Below are 23,084 nucleotides of genomic sequence, written 5' to 3'. Positions count from 1 at the left end.
AAGGAATACCTAAACTCGGGATTTGCTTATTTAAATTCAGTGCAAAAACATTTTTCTCTGCTCATTGCCACTTTCATTAAATCAATCCTAAGCTTTCAACAACGATGTGAATGCCATTATGCAAATGAGCAGTGGCTTTTCAGACCTGCAGAAACGATGACACCTAAACAAAGATTTCTGAGGCTATTTAATAGTGACAGTTGCTGAACTTCATAAATACCAATTTGTAAGTATTGCGTTTAGTGGTAATGTTTTGTTGTGTGTGTTTTTTTTTTTTTTCTTTTTTCTTTTTTGCTGTGAGGCTAGCCACTTTTAAAGCCATATCTCAAAGCAGAAAACTAATGAAATGTTTAATATTCTGGAATAATTCACCTCCATGCATCAGAATGTTGTAAAAAGGCTCCCATCTGATGACGCCTGTAGCTGGCACAGTTCGCTCTGCATTTATCACAGTGCTTCAGATAATATTAGTATTTAATGACTGTGCACTGATAAGCTAAAACTGGATGAATAGAACGTCTTCTATCTCATTCTGCTTAAGGTGACATGAACTTTCATTTATGTCATTGCCACTTGCAGCTGTTCAGATACACTCTAAAAATGTTGAAAGGAATACTCCATCAATCCACAAATGAATGAATGACCATAAGAATGAGTCTGTTGTCTTACTGTCTTTGGATTGCTTTAATAAAAGCATTTGTATTCCAGGAAGGAGGCAAGAATATAATTAATCATTGACACAACTGAATAGGCACATTGTCTAAGTGATTCATTAGGAAGCAATTTCAAGAATATTTATTTTGATGATATACGTTTTATAATTCATTAGCAACATAATAAAGTGAACACTCAAAGGAATCCATTTCCTATTTTTATACCTTTGAATTAAATATAACAACATCCTTGCTATCTGCAGCTCTTTGCAAAGCTTTGTGCCTAAAGCAAAACGCAAGAAGAGCAATTGTGGTGTATATAGTTGGTGATACTGGGAACCTGCATTTACAGGACTGAAGTCCTTTTTGCATTGCTAACCCCAACTCAAACCAGAAATATGATATGGATGGTGAAAATCAGCCCCACACTATAGTATTGCTGATAACAAACTTGTTAGATAAGTCGAGAACTAAAAAAGTACAATAGGTAAGGACAGGTATTTGCGATGATTTTTATTTATTAGTATATATGTGTATATATATATATATATATATATATATTGCAGGATTTTCATGTGCTTTGTGATTTTTACCCCTTTGAAGTTTGTTTTGAAAAAGAGACTTTTTTAATAAAATATTTGAGCAGTATTTTTTAAGCTACTTAATGCTTTATGGTAAGTCTGTCCACTAAGGCTTGCCTTGGTTCTGTACACTGCTAGTGCTTGATGACATACATTATCCATAGTTTCCAACTGCAATTAATGTAATAAGATGTAGATACATCTTCTGAACACTGAGAATGAGAGCTACAGTAGGTGAAATGCATTAAATGATAGCGAGTGTGTGTCAGCTGGAATTGGTGTAGCTTTGAGTCAGTCCAAACTTGTTGTAACAACAATATGGACTTCCCCAGCAGGGCAGAATTCTTGCACTGGTGGGTACACCGGTCATCTGGATCTCCCTGAGCAGCAATAATAATCTATTTAAAAGATCTTTATCTGTTCTTAATAAAAATGCTTGTGAAAATAGCTTGATTGGTGGGGACTGAGAGAGCAGGCTTCTGGGAGGAGATTAAGAGAGCTGGAAGGAGGTGAAAAAGCAAAATGAACAGTGAGAATACATAGGGCTAAAAGTTAGGAGTGCAAATCTAAGAACTATTAAAAGCATTATATAACTACTGAGATATTTGACATGAAAACTTAGGCTGGAAATTGTGGGTTTCCTTCCTTTTTCTGACAACATCTAGTAGGAGGCTGATGACAACTCAGAACTTCAGCAAGAGAGAGGATCAGATACCAATAACAGAAACTATCTCCTTGCCTGAAGTCTTTAAACATTTGTGATGGAAAGCATCTGCTTTCTTTGCCTGACTATAATACACCCTTTAAATTTTTTCACAGTTGATGTCTATCATGGTTACATAATGTTTTGAGGAGTCTTTGGATTTACACTCCTTCTTTTTAACTTTATATTCTCACTTAAGCAGACACCTTACTGCAGGGATGGAGCGCCCTACAGCTCTGCAGTGACACAGCCACCAGCCCCATGAGGCACCCCGTGTGACAGAGCCACAGGTCAGCCACATCCCTCCTCTCGTACCAGCCTCGTGGTGAAAGCACCCATCCAAGAAGCTGGAGGTCAGGAACAACTGAAATCAAAATCTCTTTTTGCAATGCAAGCATTTGCCTTGCTGTACTTCCCAGCTTCTGAATACCTGGAGATGCTCAGCATCCACGGGGTGTATCTGAGCAAGGCAGAAACTCCCTGGTGGAGTGGTTATAGCACGTGGTCCAGCTTCAGTGCTAACTCTCAGAATTGTTTCTGTGCTTGGCATTAAACTGTATTTAGCTGCAGTATGGAAACAGTCTTGAGAACAAGATCAAAAATGTGGCTCTTTCCTCTCCCATGTGAGTGCCCTAAGCGCTGGGCTTTCAACCTGCATGGTTTTGGCACTCCTCTTCTTGGTCGAAAGACATCTTGTTTCTTGTAGAAACGTCTGGTTTCTACATTTACAACAGGTGATATATTCGCAGTGCTCAGATCTCTGAGGATGGGTAAGTCAGGCTCTGACCCTTTCCTTGTCTCTGCCCCAGTCCATAGAGGGGATCCCTCTACAAACCTAAAGCCAAGAAAGAACTCACTGAGTGAATTTAAACACTCACAGCAGCCACAAACTGGGATTTGCATGTTAGTACAGCTAAATCCTGTGTTAAACACTTCTTCCACCTCTTCTAGGTGCTGGTGTCTGAAAAGAGCTCAGCTTGAGAAGAACCAGTTTCCAGGAGAAGTCCCCTTTCTTCTCCATGGTCATCTGTCTCAAGGGTGTGAAGTCACTAAGTCAGGCAATTATATTCCTCACACTCTTGTTTATGAAAACCTGGATGCAGAAGAGGCTCACCACCTTAACTGCAGCTGGGGACACTTGATTCTAATTCTATTATCTGTAAGTCTTTAAAAGAGAAAAGATAAAAACTTCAATGTTCTATTTAGCATGTTATTTGGCTGAAAAAGCCCTTTGCTTAAATTAAAACTATATTATCTGTACCTGATGGGCAATGCTGTTAATTGAATGACATTTTGAAAAATGTTTCCAATTTGAATTTTGCTCAGTCCTTGCAGGATGCATATGATACGAACTACAGGATTATATTATATTATGACATGACTTGTCTGATGTCTTGCTTGTAAAAGGCGGTATTAAAAACTAGTTTACCACCCAAATGAAATGCTGTTTCTTCTTGCTTCAGCTGTACCCACAAAAAAAAAAAAAAAAAAAAAAAAAAAAAAAAAAAGAGCACAGGGGGTCTGTAGAAGAATTCGGCTATAAAAAAGTCTGCTAAAACCTTTTCAAAGTACATAAAGATTTTAATTCTCATTCCAAAATGACTAAGAGCTCCTACATATTGCCCTCTTGTGACTACCTGGCAAGTACAATATCACATCCATAGAGAAAAAGTACATCACTTCCTAAAGAGATAATTTATCATGTCACCTGCTACCATATCCCCCTGCTCCATAAGTTATTTTTATTGACCAAGGACAATGCAGGTAAAGAAAAAAAAATGCAGTAGAGATTTATTAAGCATTTTAAAAGTCTAAGAAAGTATAAAAAATCTCCCCTTTAAGCATAATTATTGATAACTTCTAGAGTACAGCATGATGGTAAGAAATGCCATCACTTCACTTCAGAGACGAGGGAGAAGGCAACCATCTGATGCTGCAAGTCCCTCCTCAAGCGGTTGCTGAGGAAATGGAAGGGGCTGTTTCCTAGACAATGTGACAATACAGGAGCTTTCTTCTTCCTCTGTCTGGGGGCTATCACCTGCACACCCAGGGAAGGTCAGCTGCCCGCAGTCCTGAGGCACTCCTGGGACTCCAGGATGGCAGTGGTAGCTGCGAGCAGTGTTCGGAGAGCGGGCTGTTGAGAGGCAGGCAGCAAAGCAATCTGCAGGTTTTATGGAGTTGTCAGACTTCTTGTGAGATGGATCATGCCCCGAGATAGGTGCATATAAGGTGGCCCCATAAATCTAGCAGTGTGCATAAGAGGGTTATTTACACCCAGCCAGAAGCTCATGCTGCCCAGTTTTGCAGCTGAGCGTTGGGTCAAGCCCAGAGATGCTGGCCAAGGCGTGCATGCAGCTTCCTGCCCTGCTCGGCCGGAGCAAACCCTGCACTTGTGCTGCTCGCTCTCAGCTGGCCATTGCTGGTTGTGTGGCCAGGCACCGTGGCAGAGCACTGTCCCCTTCCCAGGCCCAGGGCCACGAAGCCTCCTGCAGCTCTTCAGGTCTGGTGCCGGATTTCTGAGCCTCGCCGCTGGCTCTTTCATGAGCTCACCTTTAAGTCTGACCTTTATATCTTGTCATTATGTCTTTGTCATTAAAATCTGGGTTTGCATCTGTTATGTCATTTGACCTTTTACAAATAGTTGTTTTATATAGATACCACGGATCATTTTAAATATATTGGAGTGGTCTGATCGCTCAAGTGGCTGATTCAAAACATGCAAGCCAGCACTTGCCTCCCCTCAACATGCAGTGGTTTAGTCATTTTAGTGTTGTCTCACTTCAATCTCTCATCCAGGCCTGATTTTGAAAGAGGAATGCCAACCATTTTTAGAAATGAGACTACAGTCTGTGTAGTTGCCATGTGGCAAGCTAAAAATTAAGGCTAACAAAATTGCCTTCAACTTAAGAATCTTTACCTAAGTCATTCCCTACACTAAGGCTTTTCTAAGGCTTATTAAAAAGGATTTCAAAGCCAGGCTGCTTCTCTCAGTGGATCGGGGTCTTAGTTTTGACTATTTCACCTTTTTATGCCATGCTTCAAATATATACTTCTGTAAAGTGCAGCACTAAATACATTCATAATGCAGATTTAGAAGGTCATTTGTAGTCTCAGTCTCACGATGCTAGAGAATATTTGATGTAGATTTTATTGAATTAAAATAAAAAATATGCTACCAGAACTGTTCCTCGGTGACCTGTATGTTGTGGAGAATTACGATGACTTGACTGTGGCTTGTAACTTAGTACAACTCAAAAAGTATCTCAGAGACATGCCATCAAAATGTACTCACTTTCTTCCATCTTTTATGATGAAGATCAGGGGGAACCTGTTTTAAATGATCTAATATTGATTTATTAGAATCATGTAATCTTGACAGATAAATAGATCAAATACAAAACTTTAGCAATTCTTCTTTTCTTTTATTTATATTTCTCTGTCCCAACGCAGAGTAAACATTGTGGGCTAATTTATGCCTAAGGAAATTGGGGATGAATCTGAGTAAGAAGTGGTTGGGCACTGTCAGCTCTGCCTAAGTACAAAAAGCAAAAAGAGAAGAAAATGTGAATCAGCATTGCCTTAGTTTTGCCAGTAAAGACATCTCTCAAAAGATAGAGCTAAAATTAGACAAGTTGTAAAACACCCTATGCAGAGCACGTCTGAAAGGTAATTATTTGGAGTGTCACTGCAAAAAAAAAAACCTTTACATGTTTAATTAACTACAAGAACCTTCATATGTACTTGATCAGATTTATAAAAAGATTTTTCTCTCTGAAGTAATAGAGAGTAATAGAGAATATAAAAATAAGTGCTGCAACCAGATAATGAAGTTTTGAATATATGAAACTTGGGATAGCATTGGGTTAAACTGTTCTGGCTGTTTGTTTTCTCAAGTTTCAGGAGAATTAATTGTCCCAAAAGCTGATGCATCTTCTTCCATGGAAAACACAGATCCATAAACTGTAAATACAAAGCTTTCCTGGGAAAGCAGTCTCGCCAAGGTGTTAAGGAGGACCCTAAGCCTTCTGTCTGGAGCACAACAGGTTGCTCCATCCCTTTAGTCCTGGAGAGGTTCATGTCGGAGCACTGCTCCGAGCTACCGGGGACCTCAGAGCTGGCCACCAGCAAGCGCACCGGGTCCTCCAGGCTTCTTATTAAAACACACGCACTGCTCCAGCTGCAGCTATTGACGGACAGCTTCTGCAACACCGGGAGCGGCACATGCGATGGACGGGCTGTGATGTTACGTGCATTACCGACTGGGTAAGTCGGTCTCATTCAATCAACAAGCTCTATCTCCCCGAGCCACAAGGCGATGGCCAGAACGAATTTATGGCCGGAGCACCGGGGGGGGTTACGTCCTGACACCGCACCGACACGCGTAACCGTGTTCTCGGTGAGACATGGGCTTCTTTTTAAGTGAAATAACTGCAGACATGGGCTTCTTTTTAAGTGAAATAACTGCAGATTGTGGACAAACAGATGCACAGCCTGCCCTCCCCTCCCCTCCCCGTGGGGACACCGCCACCAGCGGCTCCCGGAGCCCCTCGCAGCCCCTCGGAGCCCCCCGCGGGGGAACCCCGGAGCCGCAGCCGGGAGCCCCTCGGCGGGGGGACCCCGCAGCCCCCCGGGCCCGCCGGGAGGCGCCTGCGCGCTGCGGCCGCTCGCTGCCGGCCCCGCGCCTGGCGCCGCCCGCAGCCCGGCGGCGGCCGCTGCCTATTTTAGTCACAGCGCCGGGACGGGGCCGCCGCGGGGCCGGGGGCCGGGGGCCGGGACGGGACCGGATCGGATCGGATCGGATCGGATCGGATCGGATCGGATCGGATCGGCCGGGACGGCGCCTGCCGCCGGGGGCTGCGGGGAGAGACCCCCCTCTGGCCGCCCCGTCTGGCCCGTCCCGAACCGGCCGCGAGACTTTGCCGAGGGCGCCCGGCAGGGGGCACGGGGACAGGTAAGGGGCCGGGCACCGGGCACCGGCACCGGGCACCGGGCGCAGCGGGCGCTGCCCTCGGGCGAGCCGTCGGGGCGGGCGGCAGCCGCGGCGCTGCCGCCGGGGGTCGCGTCCCCGGTCCCCGTCCCCGTCCCCGCTTTGGGAGGGCGGTGTGCAGAGCTCGTCGTCTCCCGAGGGGTCTGCCCGAAATAAGGCTCCTCGTCGTATACCGGGTTTGGGGGGTATTCCTTACAAAGCGTGGTTTCTGGTTTCCTCGGGGTGCGGCTGCAGCCGGCTCGGGCAGCGGCCAGCTCGGGAACTGTCCGGACTTCCACTAAACCAGCTCGGGGGCCGGAGACTTCTTCAGCTTTTGCTTTGCCTCCTTGCCTGCAGCTACTTGCTGCTGCTCGCTCCCCGTCACCAAATGGCAAGAAGAGATGAGCCCTGAAATTAAGGTCTGTTTTGTATTTGCAGTAGTTTCTTCGCAAAGAAACAGCTACAAAACCTACAAAACACTTTTTTTCCCCCCAACCTATAATATTTTTTTCCAAACATATTTTTCCCAAACCATCATGTTTTACCACAGTTTCTTCAGCTGCTCCGTAAAGCTTTGCGTGCGTTTAGGCTGTCAATCATTTTATGGGCAAACATTTGATGTAGCTGATCTTGTGTAGTATTCAATCATGGACCACCTGGTAGTGTTACAAAGATGTCATTGATGAAATCTGGCTTCCAGAAATCAGGCTGCGTGCTGCTCTGTTGATTAATAGCAAAATGATTGTGTATGCATGAGTAAAAATGTCTGCACTGACCACAGCGAGGTAAGAAATGGTCTCCGTGTCTGCAGAACTGTTGCTGTTCGGGCTTTGCACAAAGTTCTGCACAGAGTCAGTTAACAAACTCGATAAATTCCAAGTGCGTGTTTTTAAGAAAATGTCTAGCTTGCAAAATAGCAAGTATGCTGTAATAAGGAGAATAGGTGTTAAAACAGAATGAAGTATGATACCGGTTAATTTTGAAGGCAGATTTTGTTGCAGGAAAGTGTTTTATGATTAAAGTTGAGAGCAAAGTTTCCTAAGGATTCAGGAAAACTCTTATTAGATGAAACTGCATTTAATCATTGCATGAAGTGTGCAGGCTCTTCAGAGATGAGATTTTATTTTACCCTAGGAGCGCGTTACACAGCCTTGCAAAAGTGAACTCAGATCAGTGCTGCTGGGTGATCACGTAGTGCATGTAATTGGGGACACCTCTGCTGCTTGAACACAGCCTGCTCTTGTGTGGGGGGCACAGCCTCAGCTTGTGGTGAGGTTGCTCTGTGAGACTGAGAGCATTCGGACTCACCTAGGTGGAAGAACGATGAAAGTGGTGCTAAGCCAGAGCTCTGGGCACGCTGCTGTTTTGCGGCGCTGCTTTGCTTGTAAAGCCACGTGATGCTTGCCCCAGTAAAGCACAAACTGGACTGGTCACTCGTGACCCTGAGCCCTCCAGTAGGGATAAATAATGTCAGCAGCTCTGCTACCTTGGACCATTTCACTCTGTTTTATGTACAGTTTCATGACTTAGCAGGCTGTGTATCCGTTTCAATGCGTGGTTGATGGCACTACTCCGTAACCCGGTTTTACGCCCAGGTGTAGTGTGACGGAGCGAGCCCCTGTGTTTATTTCTTTTTTGGGAAACGAGGTCCATGCCACGTGGCTGGTTACAGGGGAATGCATTCCCGGCCAAGGGCACTGCTGCACAAACTCAGTCATGCTGAGGTCTGCAGGGTTCAACTGCAGTTCATTAGCACAGTTTTAAAGCACTTGTGAAATACGCGTTGTGGTTGCTTCCTCTATTATTAATTTAAAAGTTGAACCGTAGAAAATCTTAAACTTGTGCTTCACTTGGGTGTATTCATTATAAAACGCAATAAAAGAGAACCACTGAATTATTGCTTGTCCAGTGCTGCTCAACAGCAGACAAGTCTTGCACAAACCTATGCAAGTGCCAGCAATCTATAGTTAAAATGTAAAATTTTTCCAACTGCCCTTCCATATTCATGTTTCCTAGGAGTTGAAGAACTTAGGAAAAAAAAAAAAAAAGAGAGAGAGAGAGAAAGGAGGGGAAATTATTTGTCATGAATACCACATGTGCTTACTTTTCATCAGTTCTGATTCAGATTGGAAGAAAATGTGTCATTTCTTCCACGTCAGATACCGTCTGGAGCAAAAAATAGATAGCATCCTCGGTACTGGCTCAGCAGCCACAGAGGATTGCATTGTGTATTTTACAGTGATAAATGAGCGATCGTTCAAGTACTGTAATCTGTGTATAGTAGGCTGGCCTTTAAATATTTAAAGACTAAATAATAGTGGCTTCACTGTGTGCAGTGCTCCTAATGAACTTTAAACTACTCTGTGTTGCTGTGGGTTTTCTTTCTCTCTCGCTGCCCTCCCTCCTCGCCCCCCCCCCCCCAGCTTTTTTCCACTTCTATAAAGGACTAGTGAGGATTTATTTGAGCCAACTGTAAGCAGAAGCAGGCCTTGCCAGCCCAGCCGAAGCAGCTGAATGAACCCCGAGCCCCACCGAAGGGCTGCTGAGGGAGAGCTCCTTCTTGCTCAGCCCCACAGCGACCAGGCCAAGGTGCCGGGGGCCCGCAGCCGCCGGCCTCAAGCATCCACCTGAGCCCCTGGGTGCCATAGCGAGGTGGAAGCCGGATGATGGTCACTTTTGGTTGACAGCTATGCCTGTGGGAACCTAAATTCTGCCAGGCTAGAGCAGGGTTTGGGCCCAAAAAAGCCCCACGTGGCTGGTGCTTGTTTCTCAGAAGGCACTGAAATGCTTGGAAGTGCCCCAGCTGCTTGTTTGGCTCCGGCAGGCCAGGCAGGGATGAGACATAGGATGCCTTCCTCAGCTCAAGGGAGTGCAAAATCCATCATCCCTGCTCCCATGGGGAGCCCTGAGGGATGTAGAGCAGCTCACACGGGTGGTGCACTCCCTGCCTGTCCTGCTGGAGCTGTGGTGGTGTGCAGAAAAGGGACTGAGACAGGGAGAACCATGCTGCAGGCGCATTTTGTGCCGTGATGAGGGTGCTCACCTGGAAAGGAGGATCTTGGGGCTTGGATGCCAGGTGCATGTATCATGTTAAAGCATTTAGTGGTAAAAGGTCCCGTTCTTGAAGAAACATAGCTACAGGGAGGGATTCTGGCTCCTCATGGATGAAAGTTTCTGCTAGAAGGTCTACATGAGGAATAATTTCAGAGACCTACCTGTGCTCAGTGCTTTCGATTGTCTAAGGTAGTTACGTAGTTGGTATATAAGGTAGGCTTCAAGATTTCACTAGCAAGACCAGCTACACAGCTTTGCAATCATCATTTCCACATCATTGCAATCATCTGGTCTGACTTTCAGTAGAATAAAAAATGGAATTAGAGTAAATCAGTTCCTTTTTTTACTAACAGCACATCCAGATTTATTTTAGGTGTCAGTCAGAATCCTGATTTCTTTAATTTCATAAATTCTTTTCATAAGAAAAGGGAATTTTCAAAGTCATTTCAATGATGAAGTTTGCTACCTGTACTTGCATATTTTTGTCATCTGAATATATCTAGTTTTATAGTGACTGGTTATCTTGGTACCTTTGTCTTTCAGATCAGGTAGTCCTTTTCTTCCTCATCCTTCTTCCTCCCCTTTCTACCTCCCAAATAGATGTTATCAGTTGTGATGAAGTTACTGTAGCCTTCTCTGCATTGCGGAGGCTGCATTTTCTTGGGAAAACAGTGTTTTCCAGTATTATAGTTGCTGCTTTCTCTAGGATAGAGACACCCACAAAGCGTAAGGTAAGCTGAGATGTGAGCTTGCGGTGTTAGTTGCTGTCCTAATTGCTATATGCATGCTTCAGGGGCTGTTTATCACTGAAAGCAGTGTGTTTGTCTGCCCATACTTGCCTGTGGGTGCACAGCCATGCCTGTCTTTAGGTGCCTGGCTCCTCAGTGCACTGTACAAGTTAGACACTGCGGTGCGATGCAAAGTTTGGTCATCTCAGTCCCTTTGGGCATCTAACCCTAGGTGAGCAACTGCTGAAGGAAAATAGCCAGGGGAAGCGTGCTACTTAAACAACCATCAAGAGAAATGCGTGGCAGTAGCGGAGCAGAGAGTGGTTTCCAGAAGCCTAATGGAACTGGAAGAAAGCGATATGTTAATAGAGCTGCTGAACAGAGCTACTGCGCTATGTTGGAGGAAGCACTTGCTAAAATTAAAGAGCAGCTTCTCTTCATACGCATAAAAGATGGCCAGACGGGATGAGATGTTTCAGCCCGGCTGGCATGCTCAGGGCTCGGCCCTCTTGAAGCCGGGGCCATGGATGCTCCTGCCCCAGCTCGGAGTGACCCCAGCTCCTGTCTGTATGGCTGGGGCAGGTGCTGTGACTGCTGAGCCAGTCTGTGCTCTAGATGGCTAAAATAGGTGAGACAAAGCCTGCTAAACGCAGCATATCTCCCTTTTATGTATGTAAACATAGAAGCGTGTATGCTGGAACATCTTCCCTTTTGGTGGCGAGGCTGTAGCCAGCAATGTGGATCAGCCGGGCTGGTTGCAGGGTCAGCACGTGCGGCTCCACCTCTGGCCAGCTCATACAGCGTGCATCCTGAGGGCTTCCTGCCTGAGTACGGAGGGTAAGGCAGCAAAGGAGCAGGGTGTTCCAGCTCCGAACAGCTTCACTTTCGACTTAATTAAAGAGACCAAAGAGAAGACTTGCTTGTGGCCTCAGGTGGTTTGGGTCTGCTTGGTTTTTGTTTCAGAAATGGTTGTGACTCAACACACAGTAACTAACACTCAGAGCTTCTCAGAATTGACTTTGAGTCGTTGATGGCAAATACAGGGTGAAGTATGTGGTTCTCAAGTAAATTGCAGTTTACATAACTGGTGTTTCTCTGTGGGAATGCTGCAGTGAATGGGGGAAATGCCCATTTCAGGAGATCATACAATGTGCCTGCAAATTCCAACATAAATTCATTCTGCTTTGTCTATTTTAATATTCTGTTCATACAAAGTTTTCAGTTGCTGGCTAGCACTTATCTTAGAGAATATACTTGAGACGCTCCATTTACTGCCTTGAAGCTGTAGCAAACCCCTTAATTTTATCTCTGTCTGAGGACAGCTTAGTCCTTGAAGCTGTTGGTTGTTGCAAGTCCTTGCTGCTGAATGTTGCGCCCGTCTCCAGTCAGGGCTGATTTTTCTCCACATTTGAGAAGGAAAGACTTGTGGTGGGGTAAAACACCCAGAAACCTTTCAGCAATCCCACCTGTGCTCACGGGGTATGGCTTCTTTCTGGGCTGGGAGATCTTATCCAGGCTTCTCTGTCTCCAGCAGCCTGCAGCTACCATGTTTGTGTTATTCTGAAAGTGGTTGCCACATAGCTGGGACAGCTTATAAACTACTAATAAAATAAACAGTTATAAATACAGGACGTTTTGGGGGGGGCTTTGGTTTTGTGTATAGCGACCCCCTGTCTGTGTCCCAGTGGTACACTGTTCTCCTGGATTTCTTTTTGACCCATCTTGTCACGAGCAGATGTTTTACAGCAGTGCTCTGAGCTGTAGTGCCGGCAGGCTGCGAATGCTGTGAGTGGATTGGAAATTGGACATAAATTTTGTGAAATTATTGCAATGTCATGCAACTTTTCATGAAAAAAGATGTTGGAAATGGAAGGTAGACTGCAGTACATACCCACGGTGTTTATCTTTGTGTCATGCACACAGCTCCCATGCAATATCTCAGTCACGATCCCATTCAAAACACTGAATTTTGTGTAGAAAGTAGGATCTTGATGACAACTGGTTGAAGCAAAATGTTGGCAATAGAGAAGTATTAACAGTAACCTGAAATCACTGTTACCAGTGATGGTATTTCAAAAGAACAAAAACTTGTGCAATGGAAAGGCCGAGTGGATTCAGAATTGGAGGCCTGCCACTGCGTGTTCTGCACTTACTTTTCATTCAGAAATCTTACCCCCTGGTCACAGAAGTGCTACCTAAAATTCCCAGCACTCTTACCACGCCTAGGTACCTGCTTTGAGGCCAGTTGGTTCTGAACTCCCATCCTCCAAGGGCTAAATCCTGCACCCAGGGGGAATCCTGTATCGATTGTGTTGGCGGAGAAGGGTGTTTGGGTAAAGAGACAAGCACCAAAGCTTATAGCTACAAAGTACCTCATTCCTGGGAATCTGCTTCTTCCACCAAAGTAGGATATAGAGCACCTTGGGCTTGGAAAGGTCCCTTTCTCTCTAGCTGTGACATTTTGATGGATCAGGGACACCCTGTCCTACTCCCAAAGCAGGAGAGGTCTCCTCCTAACTTTCTCTTCTAAACTGCTTCCTGGTTGTTTGGGATTTTGTGTCTTTTCCCAGCATTAATGTTTGTGAATTATGGAGTTAGTGTTGAATTTTGAATAAACTTAGAAGAAGTAAAGCTGTAGCAGCTAGGAAATGTAATATCGTAGAATAACCAGGTTGGAAGGGACCCACAAGGATCATCGAGTCCGACTCCTGATACGGCTTTGCTCTATGAATTTCTTAGATCTGTTCACTGTAAAAGAAAAGAAGAAAAGCACTGAAAGCCTTGCTGAACAATACTGGATGCTTCACTGCAGCAGTAGTACTTCTTTTACATGTTGATGTCAGTGGCTCTTGGAAAAAAAAAAAGTAGCTGCCTTTGATATTCTAGAAAATCCAATAATTTAGATAGCAAGATTATGCTAGCTTCCCTGCGGTTCTTCCAGGAAAAGAAACAGACAGTGAAGACCTTGGTGGGTTTCAGCTCTGGTTACATTACTGAAAGGTTTAGGTGCTGGCTTTGCACTTTCTACTGCTTCTAATTTTACAGTGAAATATTTATTTTTGCTTTAAAAGAGAGACAAAGAAAGCTGGGCTTGATTTTATTTATTTGTTTTGCTTTTGTGTTTTTTCTTTTTTTCATGTTTTTCAGTTGTGTATCTTAGGTTTTATTAAACTCTTAAGAATACATTGTAATATGGTAAAAAGTAGCATTTTAAACATTTTACAGTGTTGAACAATAAAATTGTAGCCCTTAGCATGAAATTACATAAAGTAGAACTTTGGACTGTTGTAAAACAGCTCTATAAATGCCTTGTGAGAAGTATTTTGCTGGATGACTTGCTTCACATTCCAATAGCACAATCTGTGTAAAGCTGCCTTTAAATTTCATAGTCTTCCTTATACATGACAGCTTTTTGCTGTCCATCCTTGGAGTAGAAAAGAGCATCCCCCATGATGCTTGGGTTTCTCTTACTGGGATGTTTGGGGATGTAGCTTGCCATCTCCAGGGACAGCTTTGCTGAGCTCATGAACAATAACAGAAAGGCAAAGAGGGGAAGGGAATGGTTTGACAGAGATCCAGAATGACATGAAGGAAGTGAGCAAGGGACAAAAGTTCATTGTCTCTTTTTCCCAAAGGAGGTAGGGCATTAGATGGGGCTTGCAGGCAGCAGGTTCAGGACCAGAAAATGCAACCACTTTCTCAGCAGTTAGGCTGCAGACAGACTTGTCCCGGGATGCCCTGGATGTTATGTACAGGGTTACATGGATTCAGTGGCAATTTGACAGCTTCTGCAGGCTTCGTGTGTACAAAAATATGATCTTCACTACTAGAGTGATTATTAAGGTTTGATCCTGGAATCGTAGGGTTACAGGGGAAATTGAATGATTGTAATGCAGTCTGCGGTTTTAGACAATAAAAGCTTTGATCAAGTTTAATTGATGGAAATCATTTTATAAGTAATTCATCTTTTCTTCACTTGTCCAGATCAGACAAAACTACAGATGACACGTCCAAAGTCAAGACAACGCATGAACTGATGAGAAACAACATTGCCTTCTGAGAACATTAGCTTCCTAGTTGCTGGAGATCCTAAGTGCAACTTTACTACCAAAAGAGACCCTGGCACTATGTGATCATTGAGCAGAGTTCGCAAGAATGGAAAAGCAAAGGACCCCTCTGGCTGTATCACATAAATAACAATTTCAGAGATTCAGCTGAATCGAAAAATTAGTCCAGCCATGGGAGAAAATGCAAGTTTTTGGGAGAGCTTGATATATGCACACCCTACATGCACCACCTGGAAGCAAGAGGCAGAGGGATCTATCTACCACCTAGCTAGTATTCTCTTTGTTGTTGGCTTCATGGGTGGAAGTGGATTCTTTGGGCTTCTCTATGTCTTCAGTTTGCTTGGATTGGGCTTTCTCTGCTCTTCTGTTTGGGCTTGGCTGGATGTCTGTGCTGCTGATATATTCTCCTGGAATTTTATACTGTTTGCTATATGCTTCGTACAGTTCATTTATGTTACCTATCAAGTTCGGAGTGTTTCCTTTGACAAAGAATTCCAGGAACTCTACAGTGCTCTCTTCCAGCCTCTAGGAATTTCCTTAACTGTTTATAGGAAGATTGTCTTGTGCTGTGATGCAGAAGTGGTTACCCTGGAGAAGGAGCACTGTTACGCTATGCAAGGCAAAACACCTATTGATAAACTCTCCTTGCTTGTATCAGGCAGGTTGGTATCAGTTTGTTTGGACCTACTTACTGCAAATGTCTTCCCCACCCCTTCTTGAAAATGAAAGCAAAAATGCTTCATTTGTGTATTGTTTGTTCATTTTCCAGTACAGTAGATTAAATATTAATGCAAGTAATATAAATATTAATGGGCTAAATACACTCGTCTAGGGCAGCACTAACATAGAAACACTAAGCATAAAATCTGTAATAGCTTAAAGAAAAGCATCTAAAGTCATCCTTAGTCAGAGCACAGTATCATAGCACTTAACATGTTAGGCAGGTAAAGGAACCAAATGTAGTATTCAGGCTACATTTTGCCATCTATCACCTTGCCGATGAACAAAGCATCTTCCTTTGTTTGTTTTTTTTCTGCTAATATCATCTGAAGCAGGACTAAAATGTAGTTATGAAACTGAATATACTGAGGTAAACACAGTTTAATAGAGTGTATTGACTTTGTTATTAGATTGTTCTTGGCTTCTTTCCGGGGGCTGGGAGAAGGGAGAGAGCAAGGGAGAGGAGGTCTGATAGCACCCTGCCAGGGCAGTGGGACCTAGTTGGGCCCCATCCAGACATGCATAACTCTACAGTTACTGTGTGCTGCGACCCTTCATTAGACCCTGAGGCAGTAAATCCACCTGCTTCTATCCCTGCTTACCAGGGACCCTCCTAGCGACCTTGCTGATGCCTTCCTGAGGGGAAATAGTCGCTGACATACTGCATGCAGAGTGGTTCAGGGCCACCACGAGGGTAGACGGGATACCCAGCACCATATGAGATACCCAGCACTATATGAGATACCCAGAACTGATGGCTGTGGTCTGGGCTTGATGGGACACTTTGTAGGTGCATTTTGGCAGCCTGCTTGCATAAACAGAAGGAATCTGCAAGCAGCTTGAAGCTCAGCTGATTTAGTACGACTGGCAGTGAACAACATGGATCCTAAGTAGTTAGCTTTGCTGGAACCCGAGTTTGGAGCATTCTTGGGAGCTGCCTAGAAGGCACCATGTTGCTTTTGTTGCTTTTGGTCATGGTCATAGTGAAGGGGAGGTGTTCAGCCTTCTACATGCCCAGCTGCTCAGTCACCATGCGGGGAATTCCTGTTAGGCTCCTGCATGCAGTGTAGGGCTGCTGCTTGTGCTTTTGCAAGAAATGCTGATCTTGGTGTAGAGCAGATGTAAAAAGGGGACACCTACAGCTTGCTTTGAGATTCAAACAAACATTTCCTGCTTGTGGCCCTCAAACTTTAATATGGTCTTAGAAAAAGTTCAAAGAAAATTTTTCTTTGGCATCTGCAGAAGGCCACACAGAGATGCCACATGTCCATCCTGGCTCCTGGCTCCAGAGACAGTTGTTATGTGGCAATTTAATTCCTCTTCGACACCGAGCTCTGCATAACACATGGCATGGGGAACTACACCACACTCCCTGCCTTTGTTCCCTCCAAAACGCATGTTTGCTGTACCTGGGAGTATATCCTGTGGCTTTCAAGCGGAGGAGGCAACCGGTGCTCTGCGCATTGATCTCTCACCTCGCAAGCACACGCTAGCCTTTTCATGACCAAGCTTGCATGTTGCTGCACCAACCTGCCCCAGAGAGGATAACGTGACCTGAAAAGGTTTGAATTTCAGCTGCACGATTGCCTTGTATTCTCACCCCACTAGTCTGATCCAGCTTGGTTCAAAAAATATAATTAGTGTTGGCCAGCGGTTGTTTCTTCATGCTATCAAACTCCTATTTAAACTCCTCCCCTAGTAGTATTGACACATTCTTGTTGCAGTCGTTGCTGCTGTACACACAGTACTAACAAATTAACACGTCTTATCTCGGTAGGATCAGAGTGACAGTTGATGGGGAGTTTCTGCATTATATTTTTCCTCTTCAATTTCTGGATTCTCCTGAATGGGATTCACTGAGGCCCACAGAAGAGGGAATTTTCCAGGTAAAAGTGGAGGGTTTTTTTTGAGTACTAGAAAAAAAAAATCTGGAAATAACTTTCTTTGCTTGTGGGTGCTGTTTTTGAAATCAAATATCTGGCACTCCGCTGTTTTGGGGAGGGATGTCCTCTACCCATTGGACTGGTCATGCTGTTTGCATCCTCTTTCTGTTTGCATCTCGTTGTTACGACAAACGAGCTTTTCCTACAAGCTAATCCGAGAGGTAGACTCTTGTTTGCTGTGCAAAGATAGCTAAAATACCTAAGAAACCACGCACGTCCGCAGGAGATGCTTTACCCACACCCACGGGAGGTGAAATTCAGAGCATGCCGGCAGGGAGCCTTGTGCCCGCAGTACAGTGAGGCTTGATCATCCTCCACACCACAGCCAGCGAGGCCTCACTGGGGGCATCCCCTCCCAGTCATCCCTTTGGCTTGCCATTTGCAACCTCACACAGCTCGCTAGCTGGATTAAACTGGCTTTAGCTGCAGGAGATGCAACGAAACATCAGAATTAGCTAATTTTAATTTTCTGTTCTGTAGGTAACGCTTACAGCAGAGACAGATTGTCGGTATGTGGCCTGGAGGAGAAAGAAGCTGTACTTGCTGTTTGCTAAGCACCGTTTCATCTCACGCCTCTTCTCAATTTTAATCGGGAGCGACATTGCCGAAAAACTGTATGCTCTGAACGACAGGGTGCATGTGGGAAAGGGGTTTAGGTACGACATTCGCTTGCCAAACTTCTACCACGTTTCGCTCTCCGAGACGCCCCCGGTGCCACCCCCACGCCGCCTGCAGAGGAGGTCCCCCAGGCGGCTGCGGCCAGTGGTCCCAAACTGCAACTCCTCCAGGAAGCAATAGCGGGGAGGAACCTGCTCCCCTAATCATTCCCAAAGTACCCCAAGCACAAAGAGGGGACGTGGTGGAGCGGGAGGATGAAGCAGAATGAGACGTAGCGACGCCAAAACTGACTGAGAAGTGCCATTTACTTTAGCTGAAGTAGCTTGGATTCCCCCTGTAGAGCCAGCTGGTTGGCTTGTGCATTCTGACTACTTGTGCAATATGTTTAGTTTCTGTTGGTTCTTCTGTTGACCTTGTTACTTTGGGAGGAAAACAAATTACAATAGGCTGAAGTTTTATTGTAATTGTGGCGGCCTCTGTGCTGTGTTAAAAACAAAGACAAAACAACACAGTATCTGTGATTATACTTTCTCAAAAATATTTGCCATTAATGAAATACACAGTTCTACCTTAATGCAAACAAGTAAGCTGTCTTCAAAGCACAGCAACCTGCTTGTAACATTCAACTTATGCCATGTGAACCTTGTCTCAATTAACATGAAGAATATTACAGGAAGAGACTAATTGTATTGTTCTTCTTTTTGAAGAAGTAATTTTGAAATGCACAGCAAGGTTCCTAAAGCAAATAAACAAGAGACAACAACAAGTCCTGTCCCACGAGTGATTGCTTTCTCTCAGGCTGTCCTAAAAGGACATTGTGTGAAAACAAACGTCAGTGTAATTGCTGGCACTGGAGAAGTATTGCAGTTATAATTGCTGCAAATACATGCTAGGGAAATGATTGTGCAGTGTTTCTAACAGAATGTAATGCTACAGAACCTGGACTTCCAAGGTGTAAGTGCCATTCGTAACATGTACAATAAATATTGTTAATCAATCAACTGCCAAACCATTGGAGTTTGTTTTACAATATCCTTTTTTAGCCAGGTTTGTCAGGTAAAAATTAATTAAGAAACAGCTGCAGCTACAAATACCATCTTTAGCTGAAGCATTCTTGTTAAGCTTCCAGAGTCACTTCTCTGTGCCTATGAAATTCTTCATTTAAAATGTATTCTTTCTGAAAATCTGTGGTGTTTTAATAACATAAGGGAGCACCAGCTCAAGCTTTAGTGGGAGAAAGCTGGTTTTGAACCTTGAGGTCACTGTGCCTTTGGGGAGAAGTGTTTGAATGTCTTTTCTAACTCACCTTCCAGATGCATGCCAGTAATCAGAAAATAAGAAGCATTACTATTTTATGAGACCATATTGCTGCTTGATAGATCTTGAGATAGATCACATTTTTAATATTTAAAATCCAAAATTGCTGGACTGTTTGGTAGGACAGCTGCCGCGTGCTTGTGTGTGTGCAGGTGCATATATGAGTTCAAATCTTGAGTGCTGGTGCTGGAGGGCGTAAAACAATGCTAAAACCTCATTCTTGAAAGGTAATCAGGCAGTGGACATTTAACAACACTATTAGAAGTGATCTGAAACAGCCCTGTTTGAATGGCCTTCGATGTAGAACAGTGTTTCCTAAGCTTTGCTTTCATCTTTATATCCCTTTCTCAGAGATGTTAGTAATCTGCCAGACGTTAGTACAGCATGTAACGTGGTAATCCCTAAATCCTGCTAATAGCCCTTCCACATTATGTATTCCATGGTTGTTACCAATTGTGTGAAGTCCCTGACTTTGTCTTGGTCAAGAGAGAATTGGTAAAATGTGAAAGAAGAATTCATTGACAGTTATTGAAGACTGGCTCAGGAAATACCTAAGGCACAAAGTACCAGAATTTGGGAGACGGTGTTAGGGGTCAGAGCTGTGCACCCCAGTCTGACACTTTTCCTTAGGTGGCAGAGAAGAGACAGGACAGCAGGCTGTGTGACCCTTTGGTGTTACTCAGGAGCGGTATTCTCACATCACTTCAGCACTGCGATTAGTATCGTGGCCTACCTGTCGGCGGAGCTCACCGCCTACAGTGGATGAAGAGCACATCCCTTCCCATGGATGCGGCCACCCGTGCTCTGTGCTGCACATCCAGCCTCTGCTTCAACCAGCCGAGCTCTTGCTGGTGACCATTCCACACGCTGAGGAGCTTTTACGGTCCTTTTTAACAGATGATTCAAAAATAGACACCCCCCCCAACCTCTCCTGATAAAATGGCAAGAATTTATAACGTTCTTTTGCTATAAAATGCGTTGGACCAAGATGAAGTTTATACTTGCCATTTTATGTGTTATCAGCCTACAAGCATATAAAGGTTATAGTCTAGAAACATAAAAATTGGTATTCAGGACTAAGGCAGAGTATAAAGCACTAACTAATGCTCTTCTCAGTATTCTTGAATATATGGACTTGTCCTGTATATGTCCATTGGAAAGCTTGCCTTAACTTAAATAGGGCCAGTATTTAATAAACTGCTATGATCACTGTCACCTTCAAAATAAGACCAAGGAATCGTGCCCGCCCAAGTTCTGTATCAAGTGTATGTATTCCATTTAAGCTATAGCTTACTGCATAGAGAGGGACCTGTTCTGCAGTGATGGGTGCTTCATTACATCCTTAGGTAATTTTTGCCTTCCTCATGACTAGTGTGTGCCTTAGTTTCAGCATTCTTTCCAGCCACAGTTTGCTCTTTGTGATGCTTTTCTCTGGTTGAATCAGTTACTGTCAGAAATATCTACTAGGACATGACTGAGTCAATATCTGAACATACTCTTAAGTAATCTTGTTTAGCTTTTGATACTCTGCTTTTTGGGCTTTGAGTCACTTTTTTAAAATCATCTCCAGTTTTTCAGCATCTGTTTGAGTCACGACTGGCAGAACATTTCAGCTGTAGAATTCAGGGCACATATCTACAATAAAATATGTGCACACAAAGGACGGGAAGTGAGACACCAAGCCCTCTCCATCCCTGTTTTTTATTTTGACAGTGTTCCTAAAATGTACTATAGAGAATACACGCTGGTATGTGATTCATAAAACAGTATTTTGGGAGATCTATCTAATTTACCTCAGTAAAGAAGTACTCAAATGATGTCTGTGAAATAATACAATCTTTTATGATGTCATATGAACCCACTTGTAGGTTTGTAAACATCTGGAGCAAGATGAAGTTTCGACTCAAACATCATCCCAGTTATGTCCATGTTATTACTCAGGAGTAGCTGTCAGAGAGGTGATCAGGCTCCCTAGTAATCGGTTTAAGTGAAAGGATAATTGCATCAGTGCTGCCTTGCGAATTGAAGACACTATCGTGAATCCTTTTCTGATCAGTAGATCTCCCAAAAACATTTTATGTTTTTAACAGTTCCATAATCTTCTATGGGGTTATGTCCAGATGTGAATGTTTTTATAGGTAAGAATGTCAGAATCTGCTGCACATGGCTGTTTGCTCATTTGTCTGCAGCAGTTCATCCTCCAGAGTTTTTAGGATTGTGAACGTTGTGCTTGAATTGCCCTTTCAGCCTGCAGAAGGGTTCAAATTTCATATTACTGCACAAGCCAAAAAAATACATGGCCCAGGACAGTCCAAGAAGCCAAAAAAAGTTATCCATGAGAGGCTTTTATAAAATTTGGATCATGGCAAATCAATTTATTGGATACAGCAATATATTGTGAGATCTTCAAAGTGAGTCCTCCCTACCTGGGGGCGCCCCAGTGGCTGGTTGCCTGCACTCCTTTGGCAGAGCAATGCATGTCTGATAAATGCCTTAAATAAGCATAGGACTGACCCAGCAGTTCTTTTGTTAGGTACTACTTGATGAACAAGCAGTAGCGTAAATACAGGTAACAGAACCTCAGAAATGTTTTTGCTCGAACATATAAGTCCACTCAGAACTCCAAAATACCAGAGAGGATGTATCCTTATGTACTGTTTTAACTAATAGTGCTATGCAAGGCAAATTGTAAATGCTTAATGAAAAAGATTATTTGATGTGGTTGCCTGTACTAATGGAGGCTGGACATGGTGGCTGAGGAGGTCCATCCCAGTCCTACATTTTCGAGAATTAATTGCCCTGCAACAAACCAGCAGATGTGGCAGAGGGTTCAAAGGGAACTCAGTCATGGAATGGAAATAATTGTGTCAAACTATACACATCTATATGACATCTGCTAGGATAATGCTGGGAAAACTGGATACATGCTTGGATGATGTATAGTTTTACCACACCTCAAAAAAAGGCAGATGCTTGCAGTAATTAAATAATATGTTGATGATAATTTCTAGAAAGAAAAAAAAAAAAAAAAAAGCACTCTATGGTGTTTATGGTGTTTAAATATCTTAAATGATAAATATAATACATATTTGGGCTCAATATACATGAAAAAAAATAAAATACAGTGTTGTACTGCTCACATAAACAGGTCTTGCAAACCATCTGTTAAAAATTAAATGAATCCATAAGCTATTTAGATAAAACTATTTAAACAGAAGAAATGGAAATAAATATATATTTGCTGAATTCACATTAACAGATTAATTTTTTTTCTTCCTCTCCATTCCTCTTAATATTTGAGTGCATATTCTTCTGCCCCAAAGTGTTACGGCATCACAGATTTTTTTTACAATACAACAAAGTAAATACTTTATAAAGCTGATTTATTAATCTCTCTTGAAAATACTTATTGTGCTTACATTAATATGCATAAAAATATAATAGGTTTGGGTTTTCCAAGGGAAAGCAGCCATTTCATTTTTTTCACTCTTTGTCCAAATCACATTAATTTTTCTGTCTGGTAGATTTTTGTGGCTCTGCAGTTTCCACTTAATCTCCTGGGGCAGAAGGCAGAGGCAGTACGAGCTGCAGCGTGCCTTCTGTTGAAGTTGTCAGAATTGGTTAAAAAAGAGAAAGACAGCTGAGTAGTGCTTGGATGCTCTGGTATTAATAATCTGGATTACGGGTTTGAGCACATCGTGTATTAAGAGTAGAGTGAGCAAATAGTTTGTAAT

The 23,084-nt window shown here is 43.5% G+C and overlaps 1 protein-coding gene across 1 annotated transcript; it reads left to right on the top strand.

The window, feature by feature from the left end:
• Window positions 1-6,534: 6,534 nt before the first annotated feature.
• POPDC3 (popeye domain cAMP effector 3) lies at window positions 6,535-22,386 on the top strand. The gene is made up of 4 exons (XM_082755872.1): window positions 6,535-6,888; window positions 14,670-15,414; window positions 17,250-17,358; window positions 17,896-22,386. The coding sequence occupies exons 2-4, from the start codon at window positions 14,924-14,926 to the stop codon at window positions 18,211-18,213; spliced, it is 918 nt and encodes a 305-aa protein (XP_082611998.1). The 5' UTR covers window positions 6,535-6,888; window positions 14,670-14,923; the 3' UTR covers window positions 18,214-22,386.
• Window positions 22,387-23,084: the final 698 nt, after the last annotated feature.

This window comes from Aythya marila (assembly GCF_965140915.1).
Source record: "Aythya marila genome assembly, chromosome: 3".
Taxonomy (NCBI): Eukaryota; Metazoa; Chordata; class Aves; order Anseriformes; family Anatidae; genus Aythya; species Aythya marila.
Note: the sequence above shows the minus strand (reverse complement) of the source record. Positions and strands in the feature narration are given on the sequence as shown.